This window comes from Anopheles ziemanni, chromosome 3 (genome assembly GCF_943734765.1).
Source record: "Anopheles ziemanni chromosome 3, idAnoZiCoDA_A2_x.2, whole genome shotgun sequence".
Classification (NCBI taxonomy): domain Eukaryota; kingdom Metazoa; phylum Arthropoda; class Insecta; order Diptera; family Culicidae; genus Anopheles; species Anopheles ziemanni.
In genome coordinates, this window is record NC_080706.1 from 85,484,172 (window position 1) to 85,500,341 (window position 16,170).

Here is a 16,170-nt window from a genome sequence, read left to right on the forward strand (position 1 = left end):
AACAATTTGATCCTTTACTCGTAATCAGAGGGGTACCGACTCTGTCCGAACTCCTATGAAGGGGCTCGTCCTTCAGGACCGGCTATAATAGCCATATGCCCACCCGCCGTCCACTGGAGGGATAATTCCTTCCGTTTGTCAGGACACGTTGACTAAAACAGCACGAGATATGCGGCAGCTAGGATTTATCTGAATTGGGCTCCAGCTCGGCGTCACCATGCGGCCATGACGTAAGATAACCTCTGGAACTCCGTGCACTGCTAACGATCCGGTCTGATGCACTGCCGAACTGGAACTCCCATGCTAACCTCAACCCGATATATAAATGCACTTAGTGTAATTAGCCTTAGTATAAAGTGTTTTTTAAGGAAAGTTTTGTGTTCTTTCAACTGTAATATTAAAATAGAGATACAACTTTCTGTCATAGGATTAATAAGCTCAAATTCTCAAAGCTTCCAATCGCTGCAGCTTTGTAACGTAGCGCCCTCAAACTAGTTCATTTTTTTCGCAACACAAATGTAAAAAAAAAAGTACCCAACGATGTTGTGATACGATGTACCTGTAGGTATGTAATGGGTCATATTACCATGTTTTTACACGGATTCGACCCCACATTCATCCTAACGGTGTGGTATGTGGAGGGCGTGGGGAAAAAGTATTTATGCGTCATCCATTGCATACCATCAGGTGCAAATATGAAAAAAAAAATGGCAAAAATTATTTTGGAGGAAGCCTCATTTGCGATCTTACCAGAAATGTTGAGCTTTAATTCGAATTATTGCATATCTGATTTACTTCCTCCGCTATACCACTGTGGAAACCATGTCGAGGTTGAGTATCTTTTCGCATTATCATTTCTATAACCGTTATCTTTAATGCTTCATGATTGTCTAGTTATTTCATTTTCGCTAACACGCATAGAGCAGCTTTTGCTATTATCTGGCGACTGATTCAAACTATCTCCTTCTCTTCATCACGCAACCTTTGCACTTTTGCATCAATGGAAATCAATTAACACAAACAGAGTATTTGTTCAATCAAATCACTTGAACAATCAGTCAGTTAGTTGAATGGAACGATCGCCAGCGTACAAGCATGCGCACTTGGTTTCGATTGTTTAGAGAAGAAAATAAAAACACGTTTGTAAGGTAAACACCAAAATAGCTAACCAGTTCTCTTACCGTAATGTGTCGCGATCCGTTCAGTCGTTCCTCAACGCTAGCTCTTAAACAAGCAATTTTTAGGTTGAAACCAACAACTAAGCTTACTACGCTTTTTCATTATCAAAAAAATCGCAGAAACGGGAGATAGAATTAGTGGTAACCGGTGTATTACAACTAACTATGACACAATCTGAGGATGCCATTGACCTGGATGGATTGTTGCACGAGATTGGTCAGTTCGGATTGTTCCAAGTGCGCCAATATGGGCTGATGATACTACCGATAATATTCAACGCATTCTTCACGCTGAGCTACGTATTCACTGCCGGAAACCTCAACTACAGGTCTGTACATGCACAACAGTATAGTTGCATAGAAATCTATTTCATCGTGATTTTCTTTCACAGATGCTTGACTCCGGAGTGTGAAGATCCCGCAACGGAAGTTTACGATGTTCCATGGTTAAATGGTACGCAAGTCCCCCAGAATGATGATCATTGTTGGCGGTACAAATTTGTTTGGAATGAAACGGCACTACCAGAAAAATGTACAATAGCCCAAGATGAACAAAATTCTTCCACTTTGCTCCAGTGTGATCGTTTCGTTTTTGAAACAAATGAAAATACTATTGTGCGTGATTTCAACCTTACATGTGCTCAAAATGACTGGAAACTTACCTTGGTGGGAACCGTGAACAATATCGGTCAATTTGTAGCACTTCCTATAGCCGGGTATTTTTCGGATCGATTTGGTAGACGATGGGTTTTGCTGATCAGTGTCGCTGGAAGTGCGATTTTCGGTTTGATTCGTTCTTTTTCCACCAGCTATGCAATGTTCGTCGTAATGGAGTTCCTTGATCCAGCTATCGGTTCAACCATGTATACGACGGCGTTCATACTAGCGCTGGAGCTTGTTGGTCCGAAAATGCGTGTGACTGGGAATAACATTATATCGTGTGCCTTTTCCTTTGGTGAGGCCCTGCTCGGCCTGTTGGCTATGTACTTCCGTGACTGGCGAGTATTACTACGAATTTTGTACATATCCGGGTTGATTGCATTACCCCTGCTTTATACCACAGCGGAGAGTGTACGCTGGTTGTTATCAAAAAACAGAAAAAAGGATGCATTAACTATCCTATTACGTGCGGCTGACTTGAACGGGAAGAAACTTTCACCGTCGGTAGTGGAAAGCTTCTGCAACAAAAGCGATGACGAGTGCAGTGCAGAAATGGAGAACAGTAAACCCTTTACACAATTGGTGCGTGAAGCCTTCGCCACTCGTGGACTTGTGCTGCGTGTCGTAAATTGTTCTTTTTGTTGGCTCACTAACACAATGGTTTATTTCGGGCTGAGCCTCAACTCAGTATCTCTATCCGGCAATAAGTACCTCAACTTCATCCTCGTATCACTTGTTGAATTGCCTGGATTCTTTCTCATGCAGCTAATCCTGGATCGGTTTGGACGAAAAAAAACTCTTTTCACCACACTTATAGGTAGTGGACTGTTTTGCATTGTTTCGGTGTTCATTGCTGGTGCAGGTAAGATTTTTTGAACATTTTGTTCTTTTTTTGTTAATTAAAAAAATATGACTTATTTTCAGATGTTCCACAGCTTAATCTGGCGCTATTCCTACTCAGTAAACTATGCATCACCATGTCTTTCGGAACACTATACATTTATACAGTGGAGATTTTTCCAACTAACCTACGCCAAAGTCTTCTATCGACATGCTCTATGTTTGGCCGTATTGGATCGATGGTAGCACCGCAAACGCCACTGTTATCAAAATTCTGGGAGCCCCTTCCAATGATACTTTTCGGCTGCCTCGGCATTACTTCCGGTATTGCAATTCTCCAATTTCCTGAAACGCTTAATACTGATCTTCCTGACACACTCGATGAGGCCATGGCTATGGAAAACAAAAATGACTCACATCAAGCGACGAGTAAATGATTTTGAATAAAATAGTTGTGTATGTGTTCTACAATCTATGTGAATCTCATTGTTTTGGTTGGATCAACATCAACTGCACCTCTGCTGCTACAATCGACTTCTTTGAATATCGCAAATGTCCTTTACACATCCATACCCACATGAGTACAAGTCCTGACACAGCTGAGCCTAGTCCGAACAACCAGTACGTGCCAAGACTAACATATATCATAACGCCCCCAGGTCCAATGATACGCATAATACCACCAATGCTCGTGTAAAGGGCCATCCAATTTCCCTGGGGTCTAGTACCAAGATGTTTCGAAAGTATCGTTTGACTAATCGCAATTCCTACCGAAAATGAAATACAAAGCAGGGCATAGGAAACAACGAGCTGATAGTGGTTTATGGATGGTACACTGTTGCACCATTCCTGTGAAATCGAACATCCGTTTGTTGGTCCTGTATCACTTCCATTTTGTGGCACTGCTATTTGAATTTTGTTGGAGCCTATCGGGATCATTACAATTTGACTAAGGAATAGAGGCAGCATGGCGAAATATACAAACACGTTGTGCTCACTAAACCGTTGGCACAGCTGAGGTAGAAGTAAAAACACTACGCAAGAGCATGCAGTTCCGCTGGGGAGTAAAATTCCTAAGTAAAACAGCGACTGCTCGTGGCTCCAGGCGAATTGATCGAGCGAAATTGGCGAAATTACCCTGAAAAGAAATTATATTAGGTGATTGTTACTACATAACGCAAGATTATTTATGATACTTACGCTTGAAATAACACATAGAAGAACATTAAAACTCCATAGCTTAACATGATCATCCAGATAGAAAAGAAGTTCAACGGTTGCCGGGTATCCTTCTCAACTGTACCACCACATTTCCGCAAAGCCTCTTTTGCAGCGATGTTGCAGTGTTTGAAGTAGGATGGATTTAAAAAAATAATGTAAACCGCACCGACCGCAGCACAAATCCATCCACCCAATGTGTACATGTTGAACCGAACACCACATATTGTGAACCCAACCTCACCAACAGCTGATACCGATGCTGGGATGATAGGCCCAACAGCTAGACCAAGTGTTTGGGCAAACGAACTCATCGATATGGCCTGAGTACGTTCGCACATTTTAGTGGCCGTTGAAAGGTAAGCTCGACTTAGCGTATTGATGGACGTTGCAATGCCAAACATGAATCGGGAAAATAACATCACAAACTTTCGATACGGCACGGGAAATAGCTCTATCACACTGTACAGGCCGTTGGCGAGTATAAACAAAACAGTCAACAGCACGAACGGAATCCTTATCGACGACAACCTAGTCGAACACCATCCAATCAGTGGGCTAAAAAGTAACTGGCCCGCAGGTGGAGCAGCAAATAAAGCACTCAAGAATGTTTTCCTTGCCGTTGGATCCATCTGAGCGAAAACAATGAAACATTGAAATGATAATACCATGATTTTGCCAAATGTTAAGCATATAAATCTCACGTTTTCCAGATACGGCCACAGCCCGGTTGCGACCACGCCAAACGAAAGGAACATCAGAAAGCCACTGAAATACACTACTCTTATTGTAATCCATCGGTCGCGATACTCTTCGTCGGACTCCAAGCCACTTGAGCGATCTTTATCCTGTTGTTTCAAACTTAAACTGCTTTTTATGGAGCCCATCGTGCGTGGTCAAAATGCAAAAGCTGAATGCGCACAATCTTTGCCTATGTTGCTGGTCGAAGTTGGAATTGGCCAGTTTAGTTTAGCGAGGTATTGCCGCCCAAACAAGATCTTGATAACTCAAGGGCAAGCAAGATCATTGGGTTATATTTTCCAATTATCCCTGGAGAAAGCACAGAAAGCTTTGATTTATAGGCTTGTAACACAACTGCATGTATACGCCAGTGCATCGGAAACCTCGATGGTTGAACATAAATTATAGATCGTTTGCACTTCCTCCACATTTGAACCGCACAGCAGGCTAACTCATCGTAAACTGCATCATCACTAAGCGCCAAACCTGTTTTGCTAAGGGCTGGCACGTTCCCACTCGTGATTGCAAACACCTCTGCCTCACTCCAGCACGGACACCCTCGTTTCATCGCTTGCAATATCAGCTGCTGATTAATCGCTTCTATCCCATTAGCTCTTATCAATTCAGACTTTTTATTTCCATTGTTGCGTAAAAAAATTCTACTAGTTATCGCTGCTGCGAAACAGGATTAGACATTATTTGTAAATAATGCCGATAACGATTTTTTGGTTTCATTTCAACCGGTCACGTTCATTCAATTCTCTACATATTTTGCCAATACATAACAGCAAAATGAAATGATTTAAGATTGAGCAACTAATTTCTTTGATTAGGACAGTAAAATATCACTTCTGATTGATGTCGTTAACATTTCGCAAACAATTTTCAGCCCTATGGCTTTTGTTAGGTACATTATCCATTTCCACGCCTTCTTCGCCGGTTCCAGTTCTCTGTTCTTTCCTCGTAGACATAACTGTGAGTTCTTCGTCTGCATAGGTTGTGTCATATTGCATTGGAGTCAATCTTCGTCTACGAAAATAGAAAATATTCATTAGTAACAAAACCAAGGCTTCGAACATTCATTCATTTAAATTAGTACCTCATTTGCCATAACCATAGCATGGTAAACGCCATCATTACTGCCGTGGTACCGAAGGTCCAATAAAGACCATACTTCGTGTAGATGGTAGATAAAAATACCGGACCTAGTGCTCTCGAGAGGCATCCAGAGCCAGTCATTATTCCCATCCACGTTCCTTGCGGACGTGGTCCAAGGACTTTTGAGAAAATAGTTGTGATCAATGTGACACCAATCGGATAACCAATCGCCGTAAAGGCGTAACCTAATAGGAACTGGAAAATTGTCATACCGCGAGTAGTTTTACACCACTCTTGCGCCGGAGGACAGCCCAACAAATCCTGTGATGTTGTCGTTGAAGCTGAAGCTGGTGCCTTTGTGGAGAGTGGATCAGCAGAGTCAAAATCAACTCTTGTTAGGTTCGAATAAACATTCGTAAAATTGGAACCGTACACGTAGGGTGATGAATATTCTTGTTCCGCCAATAAAAGAGTTTGGTTATCGGGAATGGCTAGTTTTGGAGGACTGTCGCTCATCGGTATATAAACCGCTCGTCCCAGTACCATTAGGAAAAAGCCCCCCCAAATTAACACGTGTTGCTCCGGTATTCTTTTACACAACGGACCTATCATAAGAAACATGGCACTTGCAAGAATGGCACCCACTCCCATTACCCACGCCATGTAATAGAGCGCCTCAGCTTTCGTCCATGCAAACATATCCATTGTCAAGGGTGTGGCAAGTCTGTGGGAAATATAAAAGCATAAATTATTTTTTAGCAACATCATTTTATAGCATTATAAATTGAAAGCACTTACGTTTCGAGAAATACAAAGTTAAAAACCAGTATGAAAAAAGCAAATATTAATGTCCAGGCCGACAAATAATCAGGTTTCATTGATTTCCAGGTTTCTTTTTCCGATTGCTTGCCTTGTTGCAGCATTGCTTCGCGAGCAGCGATGCGTTTTTCTTTGAAAACAAATGGAAGGAACAGGCAAAAGTTGAGAATTCCCATCAACACGTTGATCCATCCGGTGGCAGTGTACATATTAAGATGTAGTTTATTTCTGAGCAGAGGATATCCATCCTCTCCAAAGAGTGTCACAGCCCCCTGAAGCACAGGCCCAACGATGAATCCCAATGTTTGCGCAAGGGATACCATTGACACTGCACCAGTACGTTCCTTCATTTTCGTGGCGGCTGAAAGGTATGATCGACAGACAGCCACACTTGACGAGCTAACGCCGATGAGAAAGCGCGAATAAAGCATCCAATATTTTTGGTGGCTTGAAAAAAGCTCCAAGCACGAGTAGATACCGCTTGCGATAGAAAACATGGCTAGAGAGCAGAGTAACGGTAATCTAATTGAGCCTAATCTGTTGCCCCACCATCCTATAAGAGGACTGAAGATCATTTGACCAACTGGATTTGCTGCAACAATCCATCCTAGGAACTCCTTGCCAGCGTGTGGGTCCAACTAAGTTTGAGAAATCATCAGTATGTTGATAAATAGAAAATCATGCAGTAGCATACCTTGTCCAAATAAGGCCACACTCCAGTCAGTATGATGCTGAATCCAAGCGACATCAGAAACATTGTATAGTATATAATGCGCACGGACGTCCACCTTTCGGTATATTCGATCTCTGTTTCCAGGCCATCGAGCATATCATTGGCTTTCGGTTTTTTTAGAAGATATTTCCTCAGCTGGTCCATAATTAAGTTCCTAATGTGTATGAACAACGTGACTTTTCTGGAAGAAAAAAATAATGGAAGTTAAATGTAATGATTTTTGTACTAAATCATGCAATGCTTGCATCATTGCTCCTTGTGAAATCGACCAAAGTCTTGGTAACAAATAATGCAATCATTGCAAAACGTTTGTTCAAATAAAAACTGCAAGCAATCACACATTTTTTGCAATTTATCGGAAAATACGACTCTGTGTAGGAAAACTAACTTTTCTTAGCAATTGAACTTTTATGGGCAAACGACCGAAGACAAATCGAGTTCAAACAACGCGAAATAAAATTATGTAAACTGCACACGATCATACATGATAACAAAGCTACACGATTTCGAAGAACATTATTTAACCAAAGTTACATCGACGTGTATGATGGTGTTATCATCAATGATAAGAACAGACGATAAGAACAGATGAGGGCCTAAAACAGGTTAATAATCCATTCATAACTTTTATTTATAAACAACACTAAAAACTACAAACAAAATCTAGTTCATAAGCTGTGTTTGACAAATACGACGATTGATGCGCAAGAGTTCGCTCAAAGCAACGCGCGGCACTACTCACTAGAGATGCAACGCCGGAACTGGATTGGTAGGTCTGTTAGTCCGATTCTTACTCGGGGTCCACACTGCAGCGCGACGTTCCGTTTCAAAAGTAGCCCAGTTTCGGCAGAACAATCGCGCAAGCCAAGCGCGACAGAGGTAGGGGAGTATGTGGAAATATGTATCGAAATGGGGCGCAAACTCGGCGAAAATTTTTTGTTGAATTTTGAGGAAGTAATGCATGATATTTGTTTAGCTACGTATTTTATGCACCCTGAGTGAGTTTGGCGCTTCTACATTTGAAATTACAGGCGGCAGAACTCCATACAAAAAAATGTCGCACAAATCGCGCTAGTGTAGAAACAGCGAAAAACGCAGCGTCGCGCTAGCTCTTGTCAATTGTCAATTCGAAACGAAAACAAGCCGACAGCTGGACAAAACGTAAACAAACCGAAACACAAACGCGGACAAAACGCAAGGTGTATAAATATAGAAGGTGACTTTATGTCGCTTTGGAAGGGGTGCCATATTTGAGAAGAGTTATGTCAAAAGCCCAATCCTTTTCCGATACCCCCCCTCAAAACCCATATGAATACCGCAGAAGTGTCATGTCAAGTCATGAAATGTCATTTTACACTGGACGACTTCACCTTCTAATTTATACACCTTGGACAAAACGAGCAATATTCTCCACGAAACATAGGATTTTTCGTTGTACTACTTATTTCTAGCCTTGAAAAATGTCATTCAGTTATGAAACTCAGTTTTAATTGATATTTTTACCAAAGTTTTTTCGGTGGTTGGGATTTTCATATTTATTCGATGCGGAAATGAATGAGATTTGAGATTTATTCGACAAGGAATCGGCCTGGGGACTTAGGTTGGTGTCATTTCTTTACAGTGTCAGCTTTTGATAGGCGAAAATGTATGGGATTTATGCTGCAAGCTGTCGCACGATTTTACCGTACGGTGGTGGAAAAATAATAAAATAATTTATTTGCTGTTATCTGCTGCTGTAAAAACCCATTAAATTTACTACTCTCTTAGTCCCCCATGGATAAACACTATCGGCTAAACAAATCATGGCACGGGCAAAAGCAAAATGGGTTAATAAACGGATCTGGTTCGGGATGAACAGACCTCACTATATAATCATTTTGGTCAAAAGTTCCTCCGGTATCGTGATTGCTTGTCAAATTACGAGGCTCAGTTGAAGTAGTTTTTGCATAACCTTGTGACCGAAATAAAATGCAGTCTGTTCGTCCAATTGCAAATTTGGCCATCCGGAATGGTAATTATATCAGCTGTTATTAAGTACAAGCTGGGAAAAAATAGTCATTGGCTTAATTATGGTGACTCTTATCCGTTACATAACTTATCTTGGGTGGAATGTTTTTCAGCCGCCTTCCTGAGCCGTGGCTACCACGGACCGAGCAATTTCCGTGTGTACACAATGAACGACATGCCCGTTCCGGAAGGGGATTTCTTCGAGGAACACCGCCGCAAAAACCGTGTCTATAACACGGTTTTAGCCGCTGGCATAGTCGTCTTTGGAATCACTCTTACGGTGGTAAGTCCAACTTTAACCATGTAAAATACCATCGATGTAGAGTAATTTGATCACTTCATTGAACTCTTTTGCAGGTGAAGGAAAGTGGATTGCTCTTCTTGAATTATAACCCGCCAAAAAGCTTGGATTAAAAAACATGTCACTGGGTTGTAAGATCGCAAACATATGATGATCCATGTGAATCAGAATAAAACGGGTTGAAGCATTTCAAGGAAGCGTATGATTTGATATCATCTGCAGCATAATGTCCGAAGGGTGAAGTTTAAGGTGTTTGAAAAATGTTCCGAATCTAGCAATAATTCTAGTAAAAGGAGTACTGGATTATAGAAAGGGTCTCGTACAGATGAAGATAAGAGAATGGGGATTCAAAACGACACTGCCGAGGAGGTTTCCTGTCGCTCGTGGAAAGATTTGCTATATGGTTGAGTATTGTTTACGTTCCTCAAAGCATTTAGATTATTACTCTTTTCCAAATATTTGTGTTGATGGTGGAACATGTTAAAGATCTGGTTTGTTCTGCATAAAGCTATAATTTGTGTGGCTCTTAAATGGTTGTGATGGATATAAACAAAGAACTACAGACAATCCTCTCTACGCTGCAAAGCACCTGAAGTGGAATAATTAAAAAACGTGAATCATTTTTAATAGCACCAGTACGTTTTTGCCTCTCTAAGTGTTATCGCAATCTCTTAGATGAAAACTTGCCAAAGATAGCAAGCCCGTTTGTTTCGTCATTTAGCAAAACATGCATGTTAATTTGCCTCTCTGTATTTTGTCGTGATGGATTTGATTATTGCAGTCGCTCAAACGTAAACCTTATCCGACTGTCAACATGCTGGTGGTTACTTCACCACAGTCTAAAAAGTTCATGGTTCAAGTTGTGACACTGACACCTCACTCTGTTTTGGTTAACGTTCTTTCCACTTATTCTACGTTTTTCTAGTTAAAACAATTGAAAATCAGTAATAATGGCTGCAGGAATTAAATACATTTTCCAAAAAGAAGTCTTCGATGCACTAGATGAACGGATCCTGTCGGTGTGCAATGTTAGCAAATTGCTGAAGAGAAAAAAGAGTTCTTATTTGTGTATTGTATCCACCACGAAGCCAAGTGTTGTCGTCAGTGTTTGTCAGATAAAACAATATGAAAAGGGTGTTTATAAGAAAAAGCGAAGTTGGACCCTCGAGGAGATAAAATGCATCGATGGACGAAACGAAGCTACTGACACGCACGACTTTGATATGATTGTGGATAAGCCCTATCGATGGTTTGCAGCAAATTTGCATGAACGTCAGAACTTTATTTCGGTCCTGTGGAAACAAATCAATAGGTACTGCGCTGTGGGCGTAAGGGCTGAATTTAAAAATCTTCCCAAGCAGTGGCTTACGGAAAATTCTCCCGAGAAAAAGGCGGATGGGAAGTTTGATACTAGCGACCGTGATGGTCACGGCGAAGAAGACCTGGAAGAATTCGAGAATGAAGAATTTCATGCACTTACCGAGAAGGAAGAGGTTAATCTGATAAAATTGATATCTGAATGTGACTACGCTATCAGTAATGCGGAACTATTTATGGACGACTTGAGTCACAATCTGCTGCAGCTCGATGGAGCCAACATACAAAGTGTTCTTGCCTCGGAGAAGCAGGTTAACATGTTAATGGTCCGCATAGAGGAAGCGATCAACGAGGCAGAGAAAGTCGAAAAGAGGCTAGATGCTTACGATGAAATCCTCTGCCATGTTCGGGATACCATGGAAAAGATGGGTGAAAAAAATCAAATGATAGAGATTGCAAACACCAACAATGTACGGCTGCTCCAGGAACTAGAAAAGGTCGTTATGCAGTTGGACTTGCCGCATACTCATCAGCTAGCACTCACCGATACCGACTTGACACCAAAAGGATTGTCCGCTGCAATTGCCGCGGGAAAAGCCTTGCAAATGGCTATGAATAGCGACATCGATCCGACCCTGCTGCAGCTAACTGCTGTTCAAGATCAAAGAAAACGGTTCGAAAAATGGAAGGCTAAATTTTCACAAACAATCAGTCGGCACTTGAATAATCTATTTATACATCTCGGAAACTTAGGGGATGCTCAAGCCCTGCATACAAATGATCTTTCACTTCCCAAGCACCAAAACGTACATAAGGAACTGTTAGCCTTTTTGGAACTAATGCACTGGATGAAAACGATGGATCGCAAGGCATACGATGCGTTGATCAAAGTATACAACGCTTCGTTGAGCAAAGTGTACGATCGTGACATACGTTTGTTTTTTGAAAACGCTAGGCAGACATTGGCATTCAAACGTTTGGGATCGCGGGAAGACATTCCCAGTAACGCAATGAGTAACAAGTTGAAAATTGGACCTCAATCGAACAAACAACCGACCCAACCGTACGGTATTCTCGGCATTAACAGAGAGCAATGGGCACCGGGCGCAGAACCAGCCGAACGACAACGGTTTGATTCAATTCTGGAAAAAGTGCTTGCTGAACTTGAGCCTGTGGCATTGAGTGAGCAACATTTCTGTATCGCTTTTTTCCAATTGGACGTGATAAGCCCAACTGGTAAAAACACTCAAACCACTTTGGATGCCAGCACCAGCGAACCCGTTGCACAAAGAGACGATCTGGATACGACAATCAATATACCCCAACGCCGAATCGATCGTCAAATCAACGAAGAAGTGCGCAAAATGATGGGAGAATTGTTTGCCAACTTGGAGGCAGAACTTAACAGTTTCATTCTGAGCTTCGAAAAGCTTGATAGCTAGTAAGTTATTTATGAAACTAAATTATGGGTTCACCCAACAAATTTACTGTCTTTTTTAAAATATTTTTTTAACAGCTACTCCTTATACGTATTGGTGCGTTTAACTCAACATGTGATGTCTGCCCAAGACGCTCAATCTTTCTTGAGTATGACTTTTGCCTCTGCGTTAGTCCATGTGAAGCGGAGTTTCGACAAGTTCATGCAATTGCAACTTCAATCCATTGAAGACGCTAAGCTTCCCAAACGTTCTAAATGTGGATTACTTCCTTATGTTGAAAATTTCGAAGAGTTTGCAGCCACCGCCGAGAGTATATTTAAGAAGACCGAACGGCGAAACGATTTGGACAAATGGTACATCAAGTTGGTCGAAGCAATATTCGAGCGTATCCCTCTTCACGCCGCAGAGCATCCAAAAACACCGCATCAGGTTGTTAAAATGGAAAACTATCATCGTATGCACTCTTCCCTGTCCCAGTTGAAGGTTCAAGTGCTTGAACCATTGAGAAAAGAAGCTAAGACACGTTACAACGATGCCCAAAAGGCATATGTTACGAAATATTTTGGACGTCCGCTTGAGAAATTGAATGTAAGTAAAATATTGCTACGCATATTTTATTTTATCTGCATATTGACATTGAGTTTTTTCGTGTAGCAATTTTTCGAAGGCGTTCAAGCACGTGTGCAGCAGGGAGTAAAGGACACGGAAATAAGCTACCAAATGGCTTATTCCAAACAAGAATTGCGCAAAGTGATAAGTCTGTATCCAGCCCGAGAAGTGAAGAAAGGCCTCGAACAGTTGTACAAGAAAGTTGAGAAACACCTTTGCGAAGAAGAAAACCTTCTTCAGGTCGTTTGGCGTGCGATGCAACAGGAGTTCATCACACAGTACAATTCGTTGGAGCAATGGATTCAACGATGTTACGCTGGTTCTATGATAACTCTCGAATTCACTATTAAGGACATATTAGACTTCTTTTCTGAAATTGCGCAGTCACATTAAGTGAAGTGTAAGTGTTATGTTTATTGTATCTTTTATATCGGATAAGCATGTACTCCAGTATTTAATGCAATGAAAACTACCAATGGAAAGTTTAGCTAACATACATTCAGATGAATTTTAATAAACAGGCCCATCATCCAGATTGTCGTCCTCGTCATTATATGCTTCACCGTTATCGAAGTAATTATTTCCATAATCGTTATCGTCATCCATTTCATCATTCGGTACTTCCTCCTCCAGGTCTTCTCTATCCTTTTCATCCTCTGAATCGCTTTTTTCCTTTTTGACCATTTCCATTCGTTCTCCAGATGTCTCCTTACGCTCAAGGGCATTCAATCTAGCATCGATATCTTCCACCGTTCGCGATATTTTCACCTTTCCTTGTGTGTTATTTGTGTGTTTAACCCGTTTAAAACTAGGTTTCAATTCTGCTGGCATGGTTTTCCACATAAATTCCCCGTCTCGTTTCACCTTCGGATCATTCTCAATAACGTTCTGAAATCATTGAAGGTAGATTGGCTACAATGTCTAAACGATAAGATGTACATCGGATAACTTACTATAACTTTATCTGAGTACCGCTGTATGGATAACTTGGAACATTTTTTGGTAGTGTAGTAACTCGACTCTCGGAGGTAAGAAATGAAGTCTTCTTTCCATAAAATCTTGTAGCTTCGATCGGCATTACACTAAAATTAGTTACGAAAATCGTGAGTCTTTCTTTTCTGTAATCGTGGGTCAAACTAAACCTACCTCTAGAGGAACTGGTTTTGACTGCAGTGGTGGATAAAGAGGAGGGGGAGCGGCAGATGTTACTGCTTGAATTTCTTTGCTGGTTACTCCTAGTGATTGTAATTGTTCCTGGGTTAAAGTACCAACAGCTTTTCCACGGCCGCGTCCAGCCATTTCAAAGTATCACTGGTATTTAAATTTGAGAAGCAAATCAGACGCAAAGCAAACCTTCAACTTTGTTTTTGTTTACATTTAACAAATGTAACACACATGCCGGTTTGAAACATGTGAAAATTAGCGCCCCTATATGTCAAATAGAACATTAGCTTTGCAACAGAAGAAATATTGATTTGACTAATCGATCGCCTGGCTGACGAACAATTCAAATTCATAATGATCGGTAATATAGACATTCTACTTAACACGAATTTAATCCGTTATAGCGTTCATGTTCATGTACGTAAAACTCGCTTTTCAATGTTTTATAACCATCGTTTTACATGAAAAGGTAAATTGTTTCACGCTAAAATAATTGTCGCTAGTAAAAATAGCATTGTTAAACAAATGTTGGTATCCATTAGCGAATAGAAACGGAGAAGATTACCAAATACCGAGAAAAAGACCAAATCGTGACTTTTTTCATTTTAGGCTCCAAGTCACACATACGAAATATAAAAATCACTAAAAATAGTTTTATATGTCGAAATAAAAGTTGGGATAACACGGAAACGGTTGACTACCGGCTGGCCCAAAATTACTTCAGATAGTCACACAAAAAATCCGATTGGGAATGCCGCGTCAAAAAGAAGAAATATTAGTAATAGTAATACAAGGCTTGAATTGCACAAACCATATTGAAATACTTAATGCTTATTGTCCGGGGGTAGGGGGTCCGCGACAGCCGAGCGGTAGCGCCGGTTAGAAAATCGGCCCATGAGCGCCGGGGCTCACCACCTCGACGGCGTGGGTTCGAATCCCAACCGAGACCGGACCCTCCCCTGTACGAGAGGACTGACTATCCACGTACAACAGGGAAACAAGTCTCGTAAGCCCTTAACGGGCAGGCATGACCAAGAGGTCGTTACGTCAAGAAGAAGAAGAATACAAAAACGGAAACTAGCAACTTCCTATTGAAACCAAATTAAGAGTAGCATTTCTTTTAAATTTAGAACAACTTTGACAACTGTATCATTTAAGTTGAATCCGCCGTGGCCAAAACATTAAACCAAATACGTTTGATTACATGTTAAAACATCCAGCTTTATCGCGGACCACGTGACCAAAGATTAATTAAAGCCGGACGGCGAGAAGTGGTGGAAAACCCTAATTCTTGTTGTTTTTGAAGCTTGTTACAGTATATTGAAAATGTTTTGTGGCCCCTAACTCCCATAGAACGCCATATCGTGGCTAAAAACCAGCGAGAAGGATTTGCACAAAGTCGCTGTTCTTCCTGTCAAGACTTCCGGTGTATGGAAAAGTGTATAGTGTACAGTGCCTTCCAGAATTAAGCAACTTTATCAGAAAACATTATAAAGAGCACAATTCAGTGGTTTGAACATACCTGGCCACAGTAAATCATGCCCAAATATCATCGGAGGAGTTGAATGGGTCAAATATAATTAATATACCCAGCACTGCTAACCCTTCCTTATGACTCTCAACTGCAACCAATCGAAAAAAAATTTACAACACTTAAAGGTAGGACCTATTAAAACATTATAAATTCCGAACGGAGTAGCATTTGGTCATGAATGCCTCACAACAACTGGAAAACATTCTTACATGACTGGTTTTGTCGACTAAGGCTAAAGTTCCGGCCAAGGACAGTGAAGCCGGCTTACTGGCCGTCGAAATTGTTTTCTAAGGTACTAAAAAGAAATTGACTTTATTCAATTAGCTTGATTAACTTTTTTCTTAGCGCCAATGAAAATTTGCCTATTTTTTTAAATGCAAACGTTATTAAAATGTGTTAATGTGTAAAAGTAATCACAAACACAATCATTCTATCCATATTCTATATTCAACTTTTTATATTGAAGTAATCTAAATTGTATGAAGTTTGAGTGCCTCTATTTGGCTCATGGT

General features: G+C 40.9%; 6 protein-coding genes across 6 annotated transcripts; 3 read left to right on the forward strand and 3 right to left on the reverse strand.

Moving 5' to 3' along the window:
• The first annotated feature begins 1,343 nt into the window (after positions 1-1,343).
• LOC131285685 (organic cation transporter protein-like) lies at positions 1,344-3,115 on the forward strand. The gene is made up of 3 exons (XM_058314540.1): positions 1,344-1,507; positions 1,571-2,700; positions 2,763-3,115. Exons 1-3 carry the CDS (start codon positions 1,344-1,346, stop codon positions 3,113-3,115), a joined length of 1,647 nt encoding a protein of 548 aa, XP_058170523.1.
• A 46-nt stretch (positions 3,116-3,161) lies between these two features.
• LOC131285686 (major facilitator superfamily domain-containing protein 8-like) lies at positions 3,162-4,783 on the reverse strand. The gene is made up of 3 exons (XM_058314541.1): positions 4,601-4,783; positions 3,879-4,528; positions 3,162-3,816 (listed from the first exon to the last, which is right to left on the reverse strand). Exons 1-3 carry the CDS (start codon positions 4,781-4,783, stop codon positions 3,162-3,164), a joined length of 1,488 nt encoding a protein of 495 aa, XP_058170524.1.
• A 475-nt stretch (positions 4,784-5,258) lies between these two features.
• LOC131286708 (major facilitator superfamily domain-containing protein 8-like) lies at positions 5,259-7,902 on the reverse strand. Its single transcript, XM_058315697.1, has 5 exons — positions 7,676-7,902; positions 7,249-7,468; positions 6,534-7,192; positions 5,737-6,459; positions 5,259-5,666 (listed from the first exon to the last, which is right to left on the reverse strand). Exons 2-5 carry the CDS (start codon positions 7,429-7,431, stop codon positions 5,483-5,485), a joined length of 1,749 nt encoding a protein of 582 aa, XP_058171680.1. The 5' UTR covers positions 7,432-7,468; positions 7,676-7,902; the 3' UTR covers positions 5,259-5,482.
• Positions 7,903-9,179: 1,277 nt separating this feature from the next.
• On the forward strand, positions 9,180-9,788 carry LOC131288344 (uncharacterized). The gene is made up of 3 exons (XM_058317468.1): positions 9,180-9,298; positions 9,408-9,577; positions 9,652-9,788. The coding sequence occupies exons 1-3, from the start codon at positions 9,256-9,258 to the stop codon at positions 9,706-9,708; spliced, it is 270 nt and encodes an 89-aa protein (XP_058173451.1). The 5' UTR covers positions 9,180-9,255; the 3' UTR covers positions 9,709-9,788.
• Positions 9,789-10,496: 708 nt separating this feature from the next.
• On the forward strand, positions 10,497-13,353 carry LOC131289585 (exocyst complex component 1). Its single transcript, XM_058318872.1, has 3 exons — positions 10,497-12,353; positions 12,429-12,939; positions 13,006-13,353. Exons 1-3 carry the CDS (start codon positions 10,546-10,548, stop codon positions 13,351-13,353), a joined length of 2,667 nt encoding a protein of 888 aa, XP_058174855.1. The 5' UTR covers positions 10,497-10,545.
• A 14-nt stretch (positions 13,354-13,367) lies between these two features.
• LOC131289586 (DNA-directed RNA polymerase III subunit RPC7-like) lies at positions 13,368-14,315 on the reverse strand. The gene is made up of 3 exons (XM_058318873.1): positions 14,107-14,315; positions 13,914-14,042; positions 13,368-13,848 (listed from the first exon to the last, which is right to left on the reverse strand). The coding sequence occupies exons 1-3, from the start codon at positions 14,257-14,259 to the stop codon at positions 13,471-13,473; spliced, it is 660 nt and encodes a 219-aa protein (XP_058174856.1). The 5' UTR covers positions 14,260-14,315; the 3' UTR covers positions 13,368-13,470.
• Between the last annotated feature and the right edge of the window lie 1,855 nt (positions 14,316-16,170).